The 17,672-nt window shown below is 37.0% G+C and overlaps 1 protein-coding gene across 3 annotated transcripts in view; it reads left to right on the top strand.

The window, feature by feature from the left end:
* The window catches only part of LOC139135638 (ATP-binding cassette sub-family C member 8-like), a 94,406-nt gene extending 81,768 nt beyond the window's left edge, over positions 1-12,638 (top strand). For 2 of the 3 annotated variants that reach the window (XM_070703138.1, XM_070703137.1), the window contains exons 20-30: positions 255-347; positions 919-1,021; positions 2,085-2,198; positions 2,688-2,799; positions 3,309-3,439; positions 3,862-3,940; positions 5,174-5,282; positions 5,686-5,789; positions 9,170-9,303; positions 10,316-10,378; positions 11,688-12,638. In XM_070703138.1, the coding sequence (XP_070559239.1) occupies positions 255-347; positions 919-1,021; positions 2,085-2,198; positions 2,688-2,799; positions 3,309-3,439; positions 3,862-3,940; positions 5,174-5,282; positions 5,686-5,789; positions 9,170-9,303; positions 10,316-10,378; positions 11,688-11,825 (1,180 nt within the window). In that variant the 3' untranslated portion in view covers positions 11,826-12,638. The remainder of the gene's footprint in view (positions 1-254; positions 348-918; positions 1,022-2,084; positions 2,199-2,687; positions 2,800-3,308; positions 3,440-3,861; positions 3,941-5,173; positions 5,283-5,685; positions 5,790-9,169; positions 9,304-10,315; positions 10,379-11,687) is intronic. The other variant, XM_070703140.1, reaches the window with a different exon arrangement.
* The last annotated feature ends 5,034 nt before the right edge of the window (positions 12,639-17,672 follow it).

Here is a 17,672-nt window from a genome sequence, read left to right as displayed (position 1 = left end):
CAAACGTTACAGCCATGACTAAATTAGGTTTTGTTCTATGTTTTTGACAACAGCATTGAGCTTGATAACATAATGTCCTTCAGATAAAGGCTTCCGGAATCTCGTTCTTTGACAATACTGTCGGGTTGAATTGTTTTCTTTTCTAAGTCAGGTATATGTTACTATAGTATGCATCGTTCTGAAATACAGACCAAATGTTCTGCTACTGATATCAGAGTAATTTGAGGGCCGTTTCTTCATGCATCTATCGACAGGGAACTACAAAGGTTAGATAGCATTACCAAATCCCCGACATTGGCTCACTTCTCAGAGACGTTGGGAGGACTGTCCAGCATCAGGGCGTACGGGTATGGCATGTGTTAATGCTATTCATAATCTCACGGTTAAGAAACCGTCGCCGGTAGATATTAATTACAGGCATGGAAGATAGATGTAAGGTGCAGACACATTTCATCGGATGTGTAAACAAGGACATTTTTTTCAAATGATTAAAATGATTACTCGTATACATGCTATATACATGTACTATATGTACACCTACCTATTGTGAATGAGAACATGTCACAAGTGTTAGAATTTCACCGCTGAGAATCTCGTGGTATCTGACTACATAGGAGTTTGATTTGCAAACTGCTTAATTTTTCTAAAACTACCTCATTGATATATTTAAGTATATGCCCGCAGTGATAATTGTGGTCGAGTAAACTGTAGATGTATACTCTCCTTTATTTTAAGAATTACCTTTTGCATAGTGCCTCATTGAATTTTACCCAGATTTGCTCTGGTGAAAGTTACAGAAGCCCACCATATATTAACTTATTAAGTGTAGATCCAAGTTATGTTCTTTTCGTCCTCAAAAAGGTGACTTCAAATTAATTACATAGGTTTCCCTGTGTTGTCTTTTTAACATTCATGTAGGGATGAAAATCGATTCAGAAAACGATTGTTGGAAACCAAGGACACCAATAATGTGTCGCGGCTCTATTACTTATGCGGTTATCGATGGTTGGCTATCCGTCTGGTGAGTGTCAAAAGTCATGCCGACGTCTTTTGACGAAACGACGTGTGTAAAGTAAATACATCTGAGTGAAAAGGGGGTACTACTTTACTTGCACGAGTAAAACCACCAGATAGATCCCACTTTTCACTGTGGCTCATGTCGTAGCTGAATATCCTTCTCTCATTGCACGTGCATTTCAGTTTCCGACTTGGGAACCGAAAATACTTCTTTTCACAGTCGACATGGGCAAATAAGCGCTTTTGTGTGGCACCATCAGCCCTCCTCTGTTAATAGCAATCTTTAATCCAATCTTGTCTAAGATCACCGGCGCAAAAATCACTTATCACGGATAAGACTAATATTTTTTGAGGTATATAATCTGATGCATTTCATTGAACGCAAAGTTGCTCAATAAAGTTTGTGGTGTGTAAATTAGACTATCTACCTTGCATAGATTTCATCAACAATAAAAAACTCGACTTGACCTTAATTTGCGCAAAATATCACTATGCCAATAAGTGACATTTTGATACATATATCACAGAGGCTTGGCATTGTTCCGCCTATCACAGAGGCTTGGAATTGTTCTGTTACACTTTGCTTTAATATCTGTTCTGCAGAGAGGTCTGATGTCGCGTGACATGCAAAGGCTGATTCTCGCATCCATCTTTGTTTTCTTGATGTTTGTTAATTGAATTCAAATGTCCTTCTTCCTTCATAATTTTCGCCCATGATCAGTGAGTTGCAAGCGATTTAAGTTAAGACATAATTTGTTTTAACGCTATTCTTCGAAACAGAGCAGGTGGGTAGGTAGATAGGTAGGTAGGTATGTAGAAGATAGATAGATCGGGAGCTAATTTAAAGCATCTTTCTTTATGGATACTAATGCACACCAACAGAAGTGCAAAAATATTGCTATCATCTTCAACCATTGTCATAAGACTCTGCGTACGTAGTTTTAAGTTTGGAGCTAACACTCTTGAATAAGGTTTCGTAGCATTATCCGGTGTGAAATACTTATTTCCGTCTATCCTGTTGTTTCGCAAAACTACATTAAAGCGCATCATCTACCATTCCTTTACAGGGATTTATTGGGGCATTCATCATCTTAATTTCTGCGCTTACATCATTAATCAGCTGCACAGTTGGCGCTATCCCACCGAGCTTGGTAGGATTGGCTCTCACGTACGCTATTTCGGTAAGTGTACTTCCGGGCTACCTGATGTAGCCCGGAAGCCATTTGCAAAACTTTAGTTGAAAACGAAGCCAAACCTATCTTAACGCCGACTTCTCAGCGACAAATCTTCCTATTTAAGTTTAGGATGGCGGTTAACAAGATGGCTATTTTTAACAATTGTAGCATGTTTAGGACATTATAAATTATAGTTTACATTCTGTTATTTATTCGATTATATTTTAGCAAAGAAAAGACCACGATGAATAGTTTGATCGAGAAATTGATGACGATGGTAATGAATATGATATTAATGGCCGAAATGATTACGTTTGAGTCACGAAGATTGACAAGATGATACTCGTTATTTATAGCTGTAATCATCATAATTTGTTTCCACCGTAACATTTTTTGCTCTTTACCCATTAAAAAGAATGTGCAGTCATCAATTTCGTCCAGCGTAACTGGATCTAACGTGTCCTCCGTGATGGTTTCTTGCAATTTCTTTCAAAGCTTTGCGGACAATTAAACTGGGTAGTTCGAATATTTGCGGAATGTGAGATGAATATGAATGCAGTAGAAAGAGTGGAGCACTATACAAGGATAAAAACTGAGGAATACAGAGGTAACACCATTTAATTTTTTAAACTAGCCTTCTGCGTCCGTCTGGCTCCCCGACACTCGCTCTGTTATCACTGCCTTCATCTATAGACGATAGAAAAATTGTTTTATGTTTCATCTGATAAAAATGGTTTTCTACGAATGCTTTGAACCAACAGCGTAAAGCCAAATGTTGCTTGACATCAGCTCATATTTCATTGTACATATAACCGTTTCGCAAATATCATAGTTATCAGATAGAGGTTGTGGAGGGCATACTTGCATCAGTGATATGCTTGAACATCACGACTGTCAATGATCTTTTTTCGTGAAATAAAATTAAAGTTGACAATGCTAAGTTTAAACACAATGAATTCATAGATGGATAATTGTCAGCTACTCTCGAAGAACTGTATTTATATTTACTAATTCAAAGGTGATATGTTTTGACGAAAAATATCTGAATAATAGTAACGAATTGATTTTATTATGTAAGATCAGCAGTTCCCTTAATCTTGTTTACTACAAACATAGGAACGTACACTCCTCGACCTAGCTGGCCGGACAAAGGTAATATCAAATTTGAGGATGTTTCGGTGAGATATAGCAATGAGTTAGAACCTGTCCTAGAAGATGTTAGTGTACACTTCAAAGCAGGCGAAAAGGTGAATAAATAGCATATATTTAAAAAAAATTCCCTTCATATACCATTTTAAATAAGTCAAATTCTCTTATTGGCAAATATGAGAGTTTTGCATAAACACTTTTAAATTCTAGGATGAAGATGAAGATTTGTAAATTCACTGGGTCAATACTGGGTTCATGCATACTAAACTGAATTACAAGTAGACAATGCTTGTTTGTATTTTACTCTCCATTAAACGTAGCATCATGCAAGCTTAGGAGAATGCGGACCGATGTTCTTCGGGTGTGCTTGGGCAATTCTATGTTTAGTACGGCTGTATGCGAGTTTTGTGTCACTGACTAGATTTTGCACTCTGAAATCCTCACCGGTATGCTCCAGTATGTTTGAAATTGCAGTACCTATCCTAAAATGGTTTTTCTTACTGATATTGTGTTTACAAAGATTGGAATTTGTGGCAGAACCGGGAGCGGTAAATCTTCGCTAACTTTAGCACTTTTCAGGATGATCGATACATACAAAGGTAAGAGAAAGCACTCAAATCACGAGTTTAAATTGGATGATAGATATCTTTTAATGCAATAAAAAGGATTTTAGGAGAGAAGGGACTGTTGCTGTGTATAAAAATTCCATTAAATAACTCTAATTACTCCTACGGCACTGATGATGATATGATTGTTGTTCAATATTGTGTCAAATAAACTTCGCTATTGCCTGACAATGTTCGCATAGTTCAGATCTTGTGGGCATTAAAGAGGCACTCCCACTTGGAAACATTTTTAAAACACATTTTTTTAATGCCAACGGTCGATATTTGACATGGCGACTGCGCGCGGATCGCGAGATATCGATAAAAACATATCCTCAAAAGAGTTAAAGTTTGAATTCTGGTGGCCCACCTGAATTCAGCTTCTCTTCCGAACATAGAACCTTCGGCACTGGGGCCATTGTCAACTAAGCTATGGAGTACGAATCTACGCTGACGCTGCTGTACGCCACAGCAGTACCACTCGCGTCGGTGAGCGGTCATGTCCCATGGGAGAAAGCCGAGTCCTACTGACTCGGCAAAAAAACGAGAAACAAAGTTTGCTGATTCCACCAGAATTCGCATAGGTGACAAGCACAGATAGGTGCGGTTGATACATAGTATGCATAGTGGCCGCCGCGTGGTATGCGCGCATACCACACGCGGCGGCCGCTGTGTATCGAATCACGCGTAACTGTGTGGCAGACGACAAAATGTAGTCATCAGAGGCAACTAATATTTTACACGTAAAAACTTATATCTTTGTGGTATTGTTTAAATTATACAACTGATTGAGAATAATGAAAACGACAAAAACTAAGGAGAAGTTTTTAAAAAGAATTACCAGGGGGTAAAGGCATTGATAATGATGTATATAAAGTCATCGCAGTAGGAGGTAAATTAATTGCGTCATTCGAACGTTTTTGGACTCCTTAGAATATCGTCAATCAGCGCAACAACACACTTTCGGGGGATTTCGGGTCAGAACCGGAAACGATCGTAAAACTTCGGGATGTGAAAAATACGCTCGGGAAAGGACATGTTTTTATCGATATCTCGCGATCCGCGCGGAGTCGCCACGTCAAATATCGACCGTAAGCATTAAAAAAATGTGTTTTAAAAATGTTACCAAGTGGGAGTGCCTCTTAAAAGTAATATCTTGCGTTAATTCTGTGTATAACTGTCTTTCTGCCGTCATAACATTTATGTGACGGCTCTGTTATATTCAAGGGCGTATAGTAATTGACGACGTGGATATTAGTCGTGTCCCATTGCTGACTCTACGAACACGACTGTCCATCATACCACAAGACCCTATGCTCTTCTCTGGAACTATCAGGTAAGTTGTGGTTTTTGAAGCGTCCCAATTCTTAGTTGGTTGTTCATGACATTTCTGTCACAACTATGATTTGCGTTTTCGAGTGAAACAAGGTTGCTACTGAAGTCACTTCCTTCAATCATCGGAGAAGCTGTGACACGGACTTTTCTTAATCTTACTGTATATTTTCATAGAAGCTGTTGTTTAATGACGCCGCGAATGAAAGTAACATTTTTTCACTTATACATAAGATAAATTTGCACTCTTAGGTGCTCATTACACGTACAAACAGAAACTACACAAAATCTATACAACCCTCTTTCATGGTTTTAATATCGTTTTATGTTAACAGTATTAGTGTCTGACAGACTGATTAGTTTCGAATATTTTGACTTTAATTTATGTTTATTATCGTTTATATAAGGTTCAACCTCGACCCAGAAAGAACAAAGGGTGATGTCGAACTGTGGAACGCTTTAGAAATAGCTCAGTTGAAAGAAATCGTCGCTGAACTTCCTTATCAATTAGGTGGGATATAATAATAAATGTAAACTTCACGTATTGATTTATCAATATAAGAGATGTGTAGAATCTCCTCAAGACAAGAATACAGTTTCTCATGACATGTTTCTGTCTGTCATTCGATATAACTTTCATGAATTTTTGTACGTGAATGATAATTGGGCATATGATGGTGTCAAAAAGTCCACAATCTGGAGTATGACTTCTCTTTAAAGGCAAATATATGTCATCTTCACTTTGCCATTATTTTCAGATTCCGTTTTGTCATATGCCAGATATGCATAGCTATTGAAGCTATTCTTATAGGCTAGAAACAATGCCTGTCTGTTTGTCTATCTGTTTGCCTGCCTGCTGCCTGCCTGTCTGTCTGTCTGTCTGTCTGTCTGTCTGTCTGTCTGTCTGTCTGTCTGTCTGTCTGTCTGTCCGTCCGTCCGTATGTATGTATGTATGTATGTATGTATGTATGTATGTATGTATGTATGTATGTATGTATGTATGTATGTATGTATGTATGTATGTATGTATGTGTGTCCAAATCAAATACCTTAGAGCGGCATCACCAATTGTCTTAGCATTTGGTGTGCAGGTGCATCATAGGGTTGAGATGTAAATAATTTCAATTGAACATGTTCGTGAGAAAAATTTGCAAATGAAGTAACACAATGGTAAAAATGGCTGAAAACATAGAACGCACAAAGCACTGGTCAAATGCTTGTGATTTTTATTCTTAGCAGTCCAATTTAGGAATGTTAGTATTTTAAAACTTTGTTTTTTTGTGAAATTACCTTATTTATTCAATATTAGGGGAAAAATTACTTTTGCAGCAATAGTTCACAATATGGATTTGAATTTCAGTTTTCATGTCCAAACAGATGTTCCCATACATCTGTATTTAAATCATAATAACATGAACATCGTAATATTTTTTAGAATTTTTGCCATGTTTTAAAAAAACCCTGAACAACTTCCCCTTTCCATATAGACGAACAGCGGGGTCAAACTACATTACGTATGACATTGTGCATAACCTTCACATGGCAATCTCTCATGGGATTTTCTTATTTTTGGTGATATTACACCAAAATGAAGTTTGTGTACATAATGATCCGGTGATTTCATGAGCATTTGATATGCTAAACTGTATTTGGTGTGAAACTGCAGTAAAGAGCATTGGTCAACACTGCTGAAGGTCATTTTCCAGGTTTTCAGCCAATCAAATATATTGCATAGTTTTATCAATGTTAAACAGCATCAAGGTTATGAAAAAGGTCAGTATTTCTGGCATTTCTATCTCTGTTTGTAAACAGGTAACTTTATGGCACAACTTCTTGAACACAATTAACAAATCGGTTCAGTTAAAGATACCAAGTTGGGTCAAGAGATCCGTAGGGTTATGCCTAACTCTACCATAAAAGTACACATGTCAATCTGAAAGGTACCACTTGAGTAGTAGGCTTAGCAAGTTGCTCCAAAAATCACAGAACTGTTGTGGCTACAGTTGCATGCATGCCTTAGTGGAGGTGACGGAACACATACAAAGTTTCTCGGTTTATGTTTGCAATTTGTATGTTGAAATCTTATAGTGTATATGTTATTGGCAAAATGTAATCATTGGTTCAGTGGTGTGTATTTCAGTCAGTGATATGTGAAAAGTAAGTAAATTTGCCGTTGCCTGTATGGCCAAAAATGACACATTTGTGAACACAGATCAATTTTAAGGCAGGATTACCTTCTAAAAAATAATTAGAGGAGGTAAGAAATATTACTCTTCAAATTGATGTAACGTAATCATTCTGACTGCCTGTGTACTAAACTATCGTAAAACACGTCTTTTAGCTATCATCCTTAACTAGAATTTAGCTAAGTGTAATTGTGAAGATTCGCAAATTTAAACTTTCCCCACATTAACTGTGGTTAGGGCATCTTTCTTGCTAGCTTAAAATGCTCCTGATTGCGATGAAAATCTGAATGCGATAAAAAGCATGCAGCTAGTTAAATATGTTTTTACAGTATTTTATTCTCACCTGCTGTCAGACTTATGATGCTATATTTGTGATTTATGTAAGCAACAAACGCAATTTTTAACTGCAGTTTTTGGCAATACAACTTCACAAACCAATTAGACAAGTGTGATAACATACACACAAACTTCAGATGTGGTGCAAATGAAAGGAAATAGATATCCTAAGGTAGAGTCTAACAATATGTGTGGAGATTAGTGGTCATGTTTTGCTGCAGATTCTTACAGAAGTGCCTCATAATGCAGTGTATATGACACAGAATGGCATTTACATCTCATGTAATACGTATAGCAGGCAAATTGCTGTGTCACTGGGATGCATCAGTCAAGAAAACATGTCAGCTGTCTGTATGATATCTAAATAATGACTTAAAAGCTTGAGAATGACTGCATGTATAACTTTACACTTTGGTTTGATTATGCATCCCCAGTCCCAGATTGGGCGTCGTTCAATATAACGTGATAATTCCAAAATGTATGTAAAAGTGAGGTTGGGAAATGTCAAAGTGGCCGAAATGAACAATTCTGTAAGTGTTTAGGTATCTGAGGTAGAAGGGATGTTATTTATTTTTCTTCTAACGGTTGTAATTTTCAAATATCTGTACAACAAATATGAGCAGCTTTGATATGTTTAATGTTTTTATAATTGTCTAGAACTAAACGAAATCGTGTAGATGTGTCCAGCAGAATAAAGAAGAAGTTATACTGTCGTGAATTTTTCGAAATTGAGAATTTTTTCCATAAATAGGGGCGTTATTACTTTGGTATTTGTTACATATTTTGTTAGGGACAGTGTACGTGATGTTCACATTAGCATAACATTGTATATTTGCATTTTCAGGACTCCCTTGTCGGATATGTCTCAAATTTGAATTTGATTTTTTTACGATGACCTGATTATCAAGTATCAGGGTGATGACGAAATTTGGATGAGTTAAGATTTCAACAAAATTCGGCTCAATTAATAATATTCTCCAAAAATGCTTGTGTATTAGTTTTCAAGGTTCATTGATAGGTTCCTAAGGGTGATGTATATTGATTTGCGAAAATTCCTATGAATTTGTGAATTATTTTACAGGTTCCTACGCCAGAGTGCTTTCGGATTTGTACTAATGAAGGTGTACAATGAAGATGTACCATATTATTATACTGTGACTTTTTCCCTAAACAGATGTTAAAACTTACCTTCCAATATTAATGAGGTTCTGTTCAAAACACTGACCAGTGTGACACTAAGTGTGTTTGATCTAGACACAATTCACATTCATACAGTACATTGTGATGCCAAATCGAAGGCCAGTGTCATTGGCACTATTATTAAAACTTGCCATAGCAGTTGTTTACGTATTGGTCTTGTTGTTCGCAGACGCGGATGTCATTGAGGCTGGTGAAAATTTCAGCGTTGGTCAGAGACAGCTGTTCTGCCTTGCAAGGGCGTTTCTTAGGAATGCTAAGATCCTTATCATGGACGAAGCCACGGCATCAATAGATGTCAAGACGGTAAGTTCAAACGCCAAGACTTGCCATAGACAACACAGTAGCCGCGACTATAAAATAGCAGAATTTCAATGAAGGAAGCTACAAATTCATGGTATTTGATAATATTTGGACTCAGACCGCCCTTCAACAATGCTGCTGCCTTCCCGAGTAGGCAGACAGTAAAACTGACAATCTACACAAAAAAAATCGCTTAGGTTGACGCAGAGATTTTGTCATAAATATCTGTTCTGTAGATGGTACGGGTTTGCGAATTTTTACTCATAACATAGAAACCACTTTATACTGATGTTTGAAATTTAAAATGGTACAACGCTTTAAAGAATGCAATGAGAAGTAAGTTTCCCGTTTTCATTAAAAGACATTGATGAATACTACACACCTCAGCATATTTCTAAATGAATCCACATACCCATATAGATCAGCAAAGAGCTACCAATTTTGAAAAGCTTATAGATCTTTACCGAGCAATATGACATTTAAATCAAATCCAATAAATCCATTCATACAAGGTAATAAAATTAACAGGTCGCACAAACTCAAATATAAACAATATTAGGAAGGACCATCTTGAACGAATATAAGTAAAAGCGTACGCTGCTAGCCTGCTGCACCCGTCAAGAATGACCGGAAAGTGTTAAAATTAATATTAATCCTGTGAAACTACTGAATCATTAGCCAAACTTAGGAATGTTGCCACGTATCATTTGTGTAACAGACATGTCGTATTTGGAAACTATGTCTCCATATACCATAAAAGTTCTTAATCGATCTTGCTAGTCTACTTACCTAGAAGCCCTGCCTCGCCAATTTTATTGCCAAATAATATATGTCTTACTCGAAAGTCGTCATATGAACTGCAAGCTCTAAGTATCTTAGGAGTTGTGAAACATATACACCATAAGCTTGAGCAGATGGAATGTTAACAATAATGTTAATATTCCATGCAATTGTCTCCCGTTCTTAAGATTTACAGAGACAGAAACAATCTTGATTTTGCATTTCTCTGTTATAGGATACTATTATACAGCAAGTCCTCTCAACAGTCTTCGCTGACAAGACAGTACTGACGATTGCTGTGAGTAATCCATACATTCGCAACTTAAACTTTACAAAAGTTGAAAATACGAAAAAGAAATGCAACGGATCGAATTGCACCCTACGTCCTTACACGTAATTTGCCTATGAGTTTCGAGAAAGCTAGTATTGTACATGTAGATCTAGATGTTACATAATTACAGCGGTTGGATAATCTCCAACAATTCCGCCCAAAGGAACCTGTAGACAACGACGTTTTGACGAAAATAACCTTATAACAACATACATTTTAGAGATACCTACATCTTGAAAACGAATGCACCGTTACAGATCATCGCATCCCACACCCGAAAAACGAATCGTAAACATATACGTACATTGCAAAGAAAGTTATAAATGACAACAAGAGCCAAAAATATAACAAATGACAACAAGATAATTAATAAAAAGAATTTAAAACAGTAAAGACAAGACAGTAAATCCGCAGGAGAACATCAGTTTACTAATCGATAACCCTAAGATGTGCTGAAAGGTGTAACTATACTGCTTGACACCTGACACGCCGCAGGTCGACTCTTTTGTTGTAACAGGGGATTAGTAACATTTACACGAAACGTCGCCTAAACCTCCACAGGTAAATCTCAATCATGTAGGCCCAGTCAGATTAAAACCAGATGTAAAAATGGCGACGTTTATAATTTTGGGGGGTTTTTTGCTGTTCTGTTTAGCTGATAGTCGCATCTTTAAATCTGACCCGCTGCTAAAGAAGATGTTCAAATTCCACACCTTGCAGGAGCCAAAAAACTTGCATTTTTAAATACTGCGGTATATACGAAATGGTGGTTGTAAACCTCTTGCCCGAAGGTCGGATGTTCGTGCAGATGTGCGGGATTTGTACATGGTCTCCTATGGAGAACAGGAAAGAACAAGCAATGTGAAACGTCGTCGACTCTACATATGATTTTAACTAGATTGATGCGGACCATGCTTGCAAACCTGCCATCAAAGCTCACAAACTATTTGAAAGCAAGCAGAAGCTGTTCTCAAAAGAAGCCATGTTTTAATCTGGACAACATAGAAGGCTGTATCACGTCAAATATTCAAGCCATAAACATCATGCTTTCGTGGATAGAAAAAAACCGCAAAAGCGCACTTTCGATTGGCTCGCTGGAGAGGAAGGTATGTGGCCGTTGCAAGGCCGGTGGAAATCTACTCAAATGTGAAGTAGATATGACTGATCCGTTTCAGGCAAGTTAGACGTTAGGATTAGTTGATACATCGTGGCAACCACACTTCAGTCTACGTCTTGGTTATCGTCGTTTGATGATCATCATATTTTTTATTTCCAGCATCGCATGTCAACTATACTTGACTCGGACAATGTCTTGGTGCTGAGTGAAGGGAGAGTCGTCGAGTTTGGTTCACCGGAGAAATTGAAGAATCAGGAAGGAAGCATGTTTTCTGCGTTGGTCAAGGGACATTATTAGAGTCACCTTACCACCTCGTCTCGATAGACATGAAACTCTTTTCGGCAGATGAAGAAATATCTGTGATTAATTTCCCACAGCCTCAATTATGTTTCAATACGTTCATAGTCTATACTGAATTTCAATATGTAGAAATCATTGAGCGACTAGTACATGGTCAAACGGAACGTTTGCATTATTTGTTCATACATGTAGCTGTCACATGTAGAACACTGTTAGGACACAGATGTAATGTTGCCCGTGAAATGGATGTAAATAATTACACTCATTTACACTGTCATCCGAATAATGGTGATGATGACTTTGACATTCCTCGTGACATTGTCTGTCTGTCTTCTGAGCTTCCAGAAAAACTTACTGGCATCTTCATCGGTACAAAAGACACTCGACAATCTCAAATTGCCAAGGGAGCAGAACCTACCAGTAGCTTGACTGGGATTTTGGTAATTTACATATATTTACATATTGACAATGTGGAACATTCCACTTGGGGACAGCAGCTGCTCCCTGCCCTCGCTCACAGGCTACGGCCCCTACAATATCTGTTTGAAATATGATACTAAAACAAACGACTGACTTAAGGTGACAGTAATGCCAAGCCAACGCTGCTGATGTGCAGCTTGTTGCCAACGAGACGAAAGCTACACGTATAACCACAAGTTGGAAACAATTCCATATGAATAGGTCTTCAAAGGTTGTAGTACGGGTACTTATCTATCCTAGGTAATCTTTTGGGAGAAAATAACCTAGAATTATATGCTCTAAACCTGTAAAAAACAAAAATAATAAATCTACCCTTATGTCCTTACTGTGTCATCAGCCTAGGCTCATTACATATCAAAAGGGTATAACCATTGCTATTCTTTGCCTTAGTGACTTTAACAGAGGCGATTGAATGGCAAGATGAATTCTGGGAATACGAAAGCCGGTATAAAATTACACACTCGGGAAGTATTTGAAGGATGTAGTGTTTAGTGTGACGAATTTAGCGTGCATGCATACATGCAGGCACGCATGTATGTATGTATGTATGTATGTATGTATGTATGTATGTATGTATGTATGTATGTATGTATGTATGTATGTATGTATGTATGTATGTATGTACGTACGTACGTACGTACGTACGTACGTGTGTGTGTGTGTGTATGTATGTATGTATGTATGTATGTATGTATGTATGTATGTATATGGTGCCTTTCGGAATCACTCTTATTGCCTAAATTTCTCTCCTATTTATCGAATTTTGTGAATTTTTTAGCAAGGAGATAGGAAGTAATTGAAATTCTGATCATTGACTTCTGGTCGTGGGAACGCGTCATATCGGGGCGTCAATCCCTCACGTTGGTATGCATCTTCGCCGGTTAGGTGTCAATATGATGTTAAGTAAGGGAAATGTGTGAATTTGAAGAATTTTCCCGCGTCTTACGACATGTGTATGTCGAAAAAGGAGAAAGTGTTTTAGTGATTGGAATCATACCGGCACGAGAGAAAAGATAGAGATATGACATAATCTTCATTGCTAGATTGTCAGCCATTTTCGAAAGTGTTTTAGTGATGTGGCTCGGAATGTCCAGTTCCAGGTTTACGCTAATAATTGACACGATGTCATCGATGATTTCTTACATGTGTGTAAGTGTCTCTGTGAAGAAATGTTATATCAGTTTCATCTTATGTTTTACTTCTAATGACAGCAGTGGTTTTGTGTGCTAATTATCTACGCATATTATGGTACTGAAATTCCTTGCCCATGAAAGTTGTTAACAGTTTACAAACATTTCAAGCAACCATGCACGTAGACCAGCGTATCGATGTCATTCTTCATTGCTCTTTAATTCAAAGAATATCCACGACAAATTAAAGTAGCCATTCTCGATATCGGAACTTAATATGAACAAGACGAGGAACAGATGTCTGCCAACCAATCTAAAAAGAAGAGAAAGAAACATACCTTCAGTAAATTCAATTCACTCATTCAGTGTGAGGTTTTACCCTAAAACATGCAGAATGAGGTCGTTTAATGTTTTAAGTTTCTAATAGAAAAAATAAAAGGGCAATTGAACATTCGTCTACCAATGATCGAATACATTTAAGCTAAAGGAAGATGTTACTGAGCACTAAAATGTCAACTTGGATGAGTACTTAAGTTGTCAAAGAAATAAAACAGTGACAGTCAAGACGTCCTTTTAAATTACGAAGATGTTAGGGATTTTTTCAAATAAGAATATGTAACTAGTCGAGTGTTTCGTAGGAAAAGAAAGATTGGGATAAAATCACCAAACAATTCAGTGTATCATGCATCGGACTCTGATGAAGGTACGTTGTGTATGTCTATTACAGTTCTAATTAATTTCAAATAAATTAAATACCTCACACATCTCTATGCCGTGGTTCGCTAACGAATCGGTAGGCGGCTGTAGTTATTCTAGAATGGGTCTTTTCCTAAATAATACACGATATTGAACTTTTTCCAAGAGAAATTCGCATAAATTTTCGAGCTAGTTAAAGATTCGCTTTACATGCAACATTTCCGTTTACTTAGCTTACCAGTGATATTATTCATGATTCAATCGTGTCTTTTGAAGTGAATATGTATGTCGTCACTGTTGTGTTTTCACCGCCTACATTTCAAACAACATTAAATATGGATAAGAATTTTCAGCCTCATGTAAACTGTGTTGGAATGATATTTACTTTTGCTGGTGAATTAAGAGTGGAAGTGCTCCTTAAGTCATAATAGCAATGTTTGGGTTACTCTGCAAAATTAAGTGATTGTCTTAGTCAAAGGGCAACTTGATATTGAGCAATTCTATTACCATTTCTATACTGAGTAATTCAAATACGATATGCCTTGGTATGCGTCAATGCTTTTTCGACAAGTAACAGCTTTTACAAAATTAGAAGTGCGCAGAAGAGGATTTGATGAAATGTTACAAAGCTTGATCTATACTGACTCCGTCTATAAACACATCATATTTTGATACTGTGCATACTTCAAAACACACTTGAAGACACTATCGGACTTTATTATCAAGCTGTGTCACGAATCCCGCTGCCTCACGTTTTCTCCAAAGTGAATTTTTGTTTCCCACTCGACTTATTTTTAAGTTGATATTCGACTCGTAATAAACTCACACTCAATGCAGCCCATTCAGCAGTACATGTCTTTTATTTAAATATGATTAGTAATGTCAACCAAGGTGCTTATTTTCAACAGAATTTTCAGTTGTATGTCTGAATAAATGTGTTATCTTACTCAGAAGAATGTTAAGTTTTTGGAACCTAATCGTTCAGAGAATTCCAATTTCTATTTGCACACAGCTCTTGAATATACTCGAACATACGCGTACACTTGAACACACATTGATATACGTACATATATACATACATACATACATACATACATGCATACATACATACATACATACATACATACATACATACATACATACATACATACATACATACATACATACATACATACATACATACATACATTGATTTACTTATTATTTATTCAGCTTTGACATAAAGTCAGGATGAGTCGCACAGGTGACTAACACCTATAAAAAGCAACCCTCCACAAAAGCACACATTTAACAAGTTACACATACAAAATTAAAAACACAAATATACAAAAAAAAATCAAAACAGAACAAAACAAAACTGAGAAATTAACAGAGACGGCAATTTTTACAGCGGCACTTTTCCACCCAAGTACAAGTGTTATCAGGATAATTTTTTTGTTTAACAGACCCGTGTAATGTTTTAATAAAATAGACTTGTATAACCTAACACTTGTTGAAGATTTGCCATGAAAGGGCATTACACTACACGAGTAAAAAGCTCTGTTAAAAAACGAGTGACGAAAACATTCCGTTTTAAAAAATGGCATCTTCATGGAAGTGTCATCAGGAGATTTAAATGTGACAAACTGGCTTAAATTTAAATCATACATACCAATAAAACATTTAGCTAAAAGACACAGTCATTTAATTCTCTCCTGTAGCTGAGCGGGAGCAAATTCAATTTAATCATTCGCTCTTTGTAATTCATCTCTTAGGGATATCCAAGAATATATTTTGTGGCTCTCCTTTGGACATCTTCAAGATGAAGCAATGATTGCTTAGCCGTGACAGCTCATGAATGGGATGAATAATCAAGAATGCTACGAACAAGGGATAAATACAGTTTGAGTTTCATTTTAGTGGAACAGGTGTGGCCACATGTACGTTTAATCAGTCCCAGCATGCGGTTTACTTTTGTAACAGATATATTGATATGCTTATCCCAAGACATATTGGAAGAAACTTCAACTCCAAGATCACGGATACTGTCAACTTTTTCTAGGGAAACACCACGCATTGCATAAGAATAGGTAATGGGGTTGCGTTTTCCACTAATGGTAAGGAGCTTGCATATTTTTCAGCATTGAAAAGCATGCTTCATTTCTCACTCCATAAAACTAAATTGTTGATATCACTATGCAGTTTTAGACAGTCAGAAATGTCGTTGATTTCATTGATACATTTGGAGTCATCTGCAAAAAGTGCAACCATTGTGTTTGAACTAACATGGTCTGGTAAATCGTTAATATATAACAGGAACAACATTGGCCCCAGTATTGAACCCTGGGGTACTCCGGACGATACATTACACCACTGTGAATTTGAGCCCTCTACAACAACTCTTTGTTTTCTATTTGACAAATATGCAGTGAACCACCACAGTAAAGTGCCATGAACGCCGAAAGATTTGATTTTGCGGATTAGAAGGTCATGTGGAACGGAATCAAAGGCCTTTGAAAAGTCGAGATATATTATATCGACTTGCCCTGACCGATCGAGGATTTTCCCTACATGATGAAATATTTGTACAAGTTGTGTAGTCGTGGAACGTCTTTTAGTGAAACCATGTTGCATATGATGGAGAAATGGTTCAATATGTGGATAAATGGAGTTAAAAATACATCTCTCAGAAACTTTGCTACAAATGCACAACAAGGAAAGAGGCCTGTAGTTAATGACGTTTGATTTGTCAGACTTTTTGTGCACCGGAATAACATTAGCTGACAGCTGACATACATACATACATACATACATACATACATACATACATACATACATACATACATACATACATACATACATACATACATACATACATACATACATACATGCATGCATGCATGCATGCATACATACATACATACATGCATGCATGCATGCATGCATGCATGCATGCATGCATGCATGTATGTATTCACACCCATGATTGAAGAATAACTGAAGTTTTTTATACTTGTTGTCTTTGGAATAGGGTTAACGGGGAAGCTGACGATCTTCATGGTCTCACAATCAGTTTTGACTTTGAAAAGAATGTAGATAGAAGAGTGAAGAATTTACGACTGATAAGTTCAGTAAAATCAGTTCAATCAAAATGTCCGATCTGGTTGGAATCCTTTGAACCAAGTTTACAATAAGTTAAAACGGACATTGATTTCATTATCTCAGAAACAGAACGATATGTTAAAAAAATCAAACCAACGAAGTTGTTGAAAATCTAATACTACTCAACAACGACGTATTGAGTACTGCGCCGCCAATAGTATGAATAGACTATCCTCTTACTACATAGCAAAAGTAGAAAGTACATTCGTGCCAGAGGTAACCAAAATTAGCACATTTGCCAAGTACACCACTCTCAGCAATGGACCCAAGTTCAATGACTTACACTTCATATCGACCAAGTCGCACTGAAGCATGATGTTTAGTCGCACTTTCATCTGTAGATCTGGATACCACAGACAAGTTAACCTCTTTATTCTGAATCAGCATTGTACTTTGC

This window comes from Ptychodera flava, chromosome 6, assembly GCF_041260155.1.
Source record: "Ptychodera flava strain L36383 chromosome 6, AS_Pfla_20210202, whole genome shotgun sequence".
Taxonomy (NCBI): domain Eukaryota; kingdom Metazoa; phylum Hemichordata; class Enteropneusta; family Ptychoderidae; genus Ptychodera; species Ptychodera flava.
The sequence above is the reverse complement of the archived record's forward strand: the minus strand, read 5'-3'. Positions and strand labels throughout refer to the sequence as shown.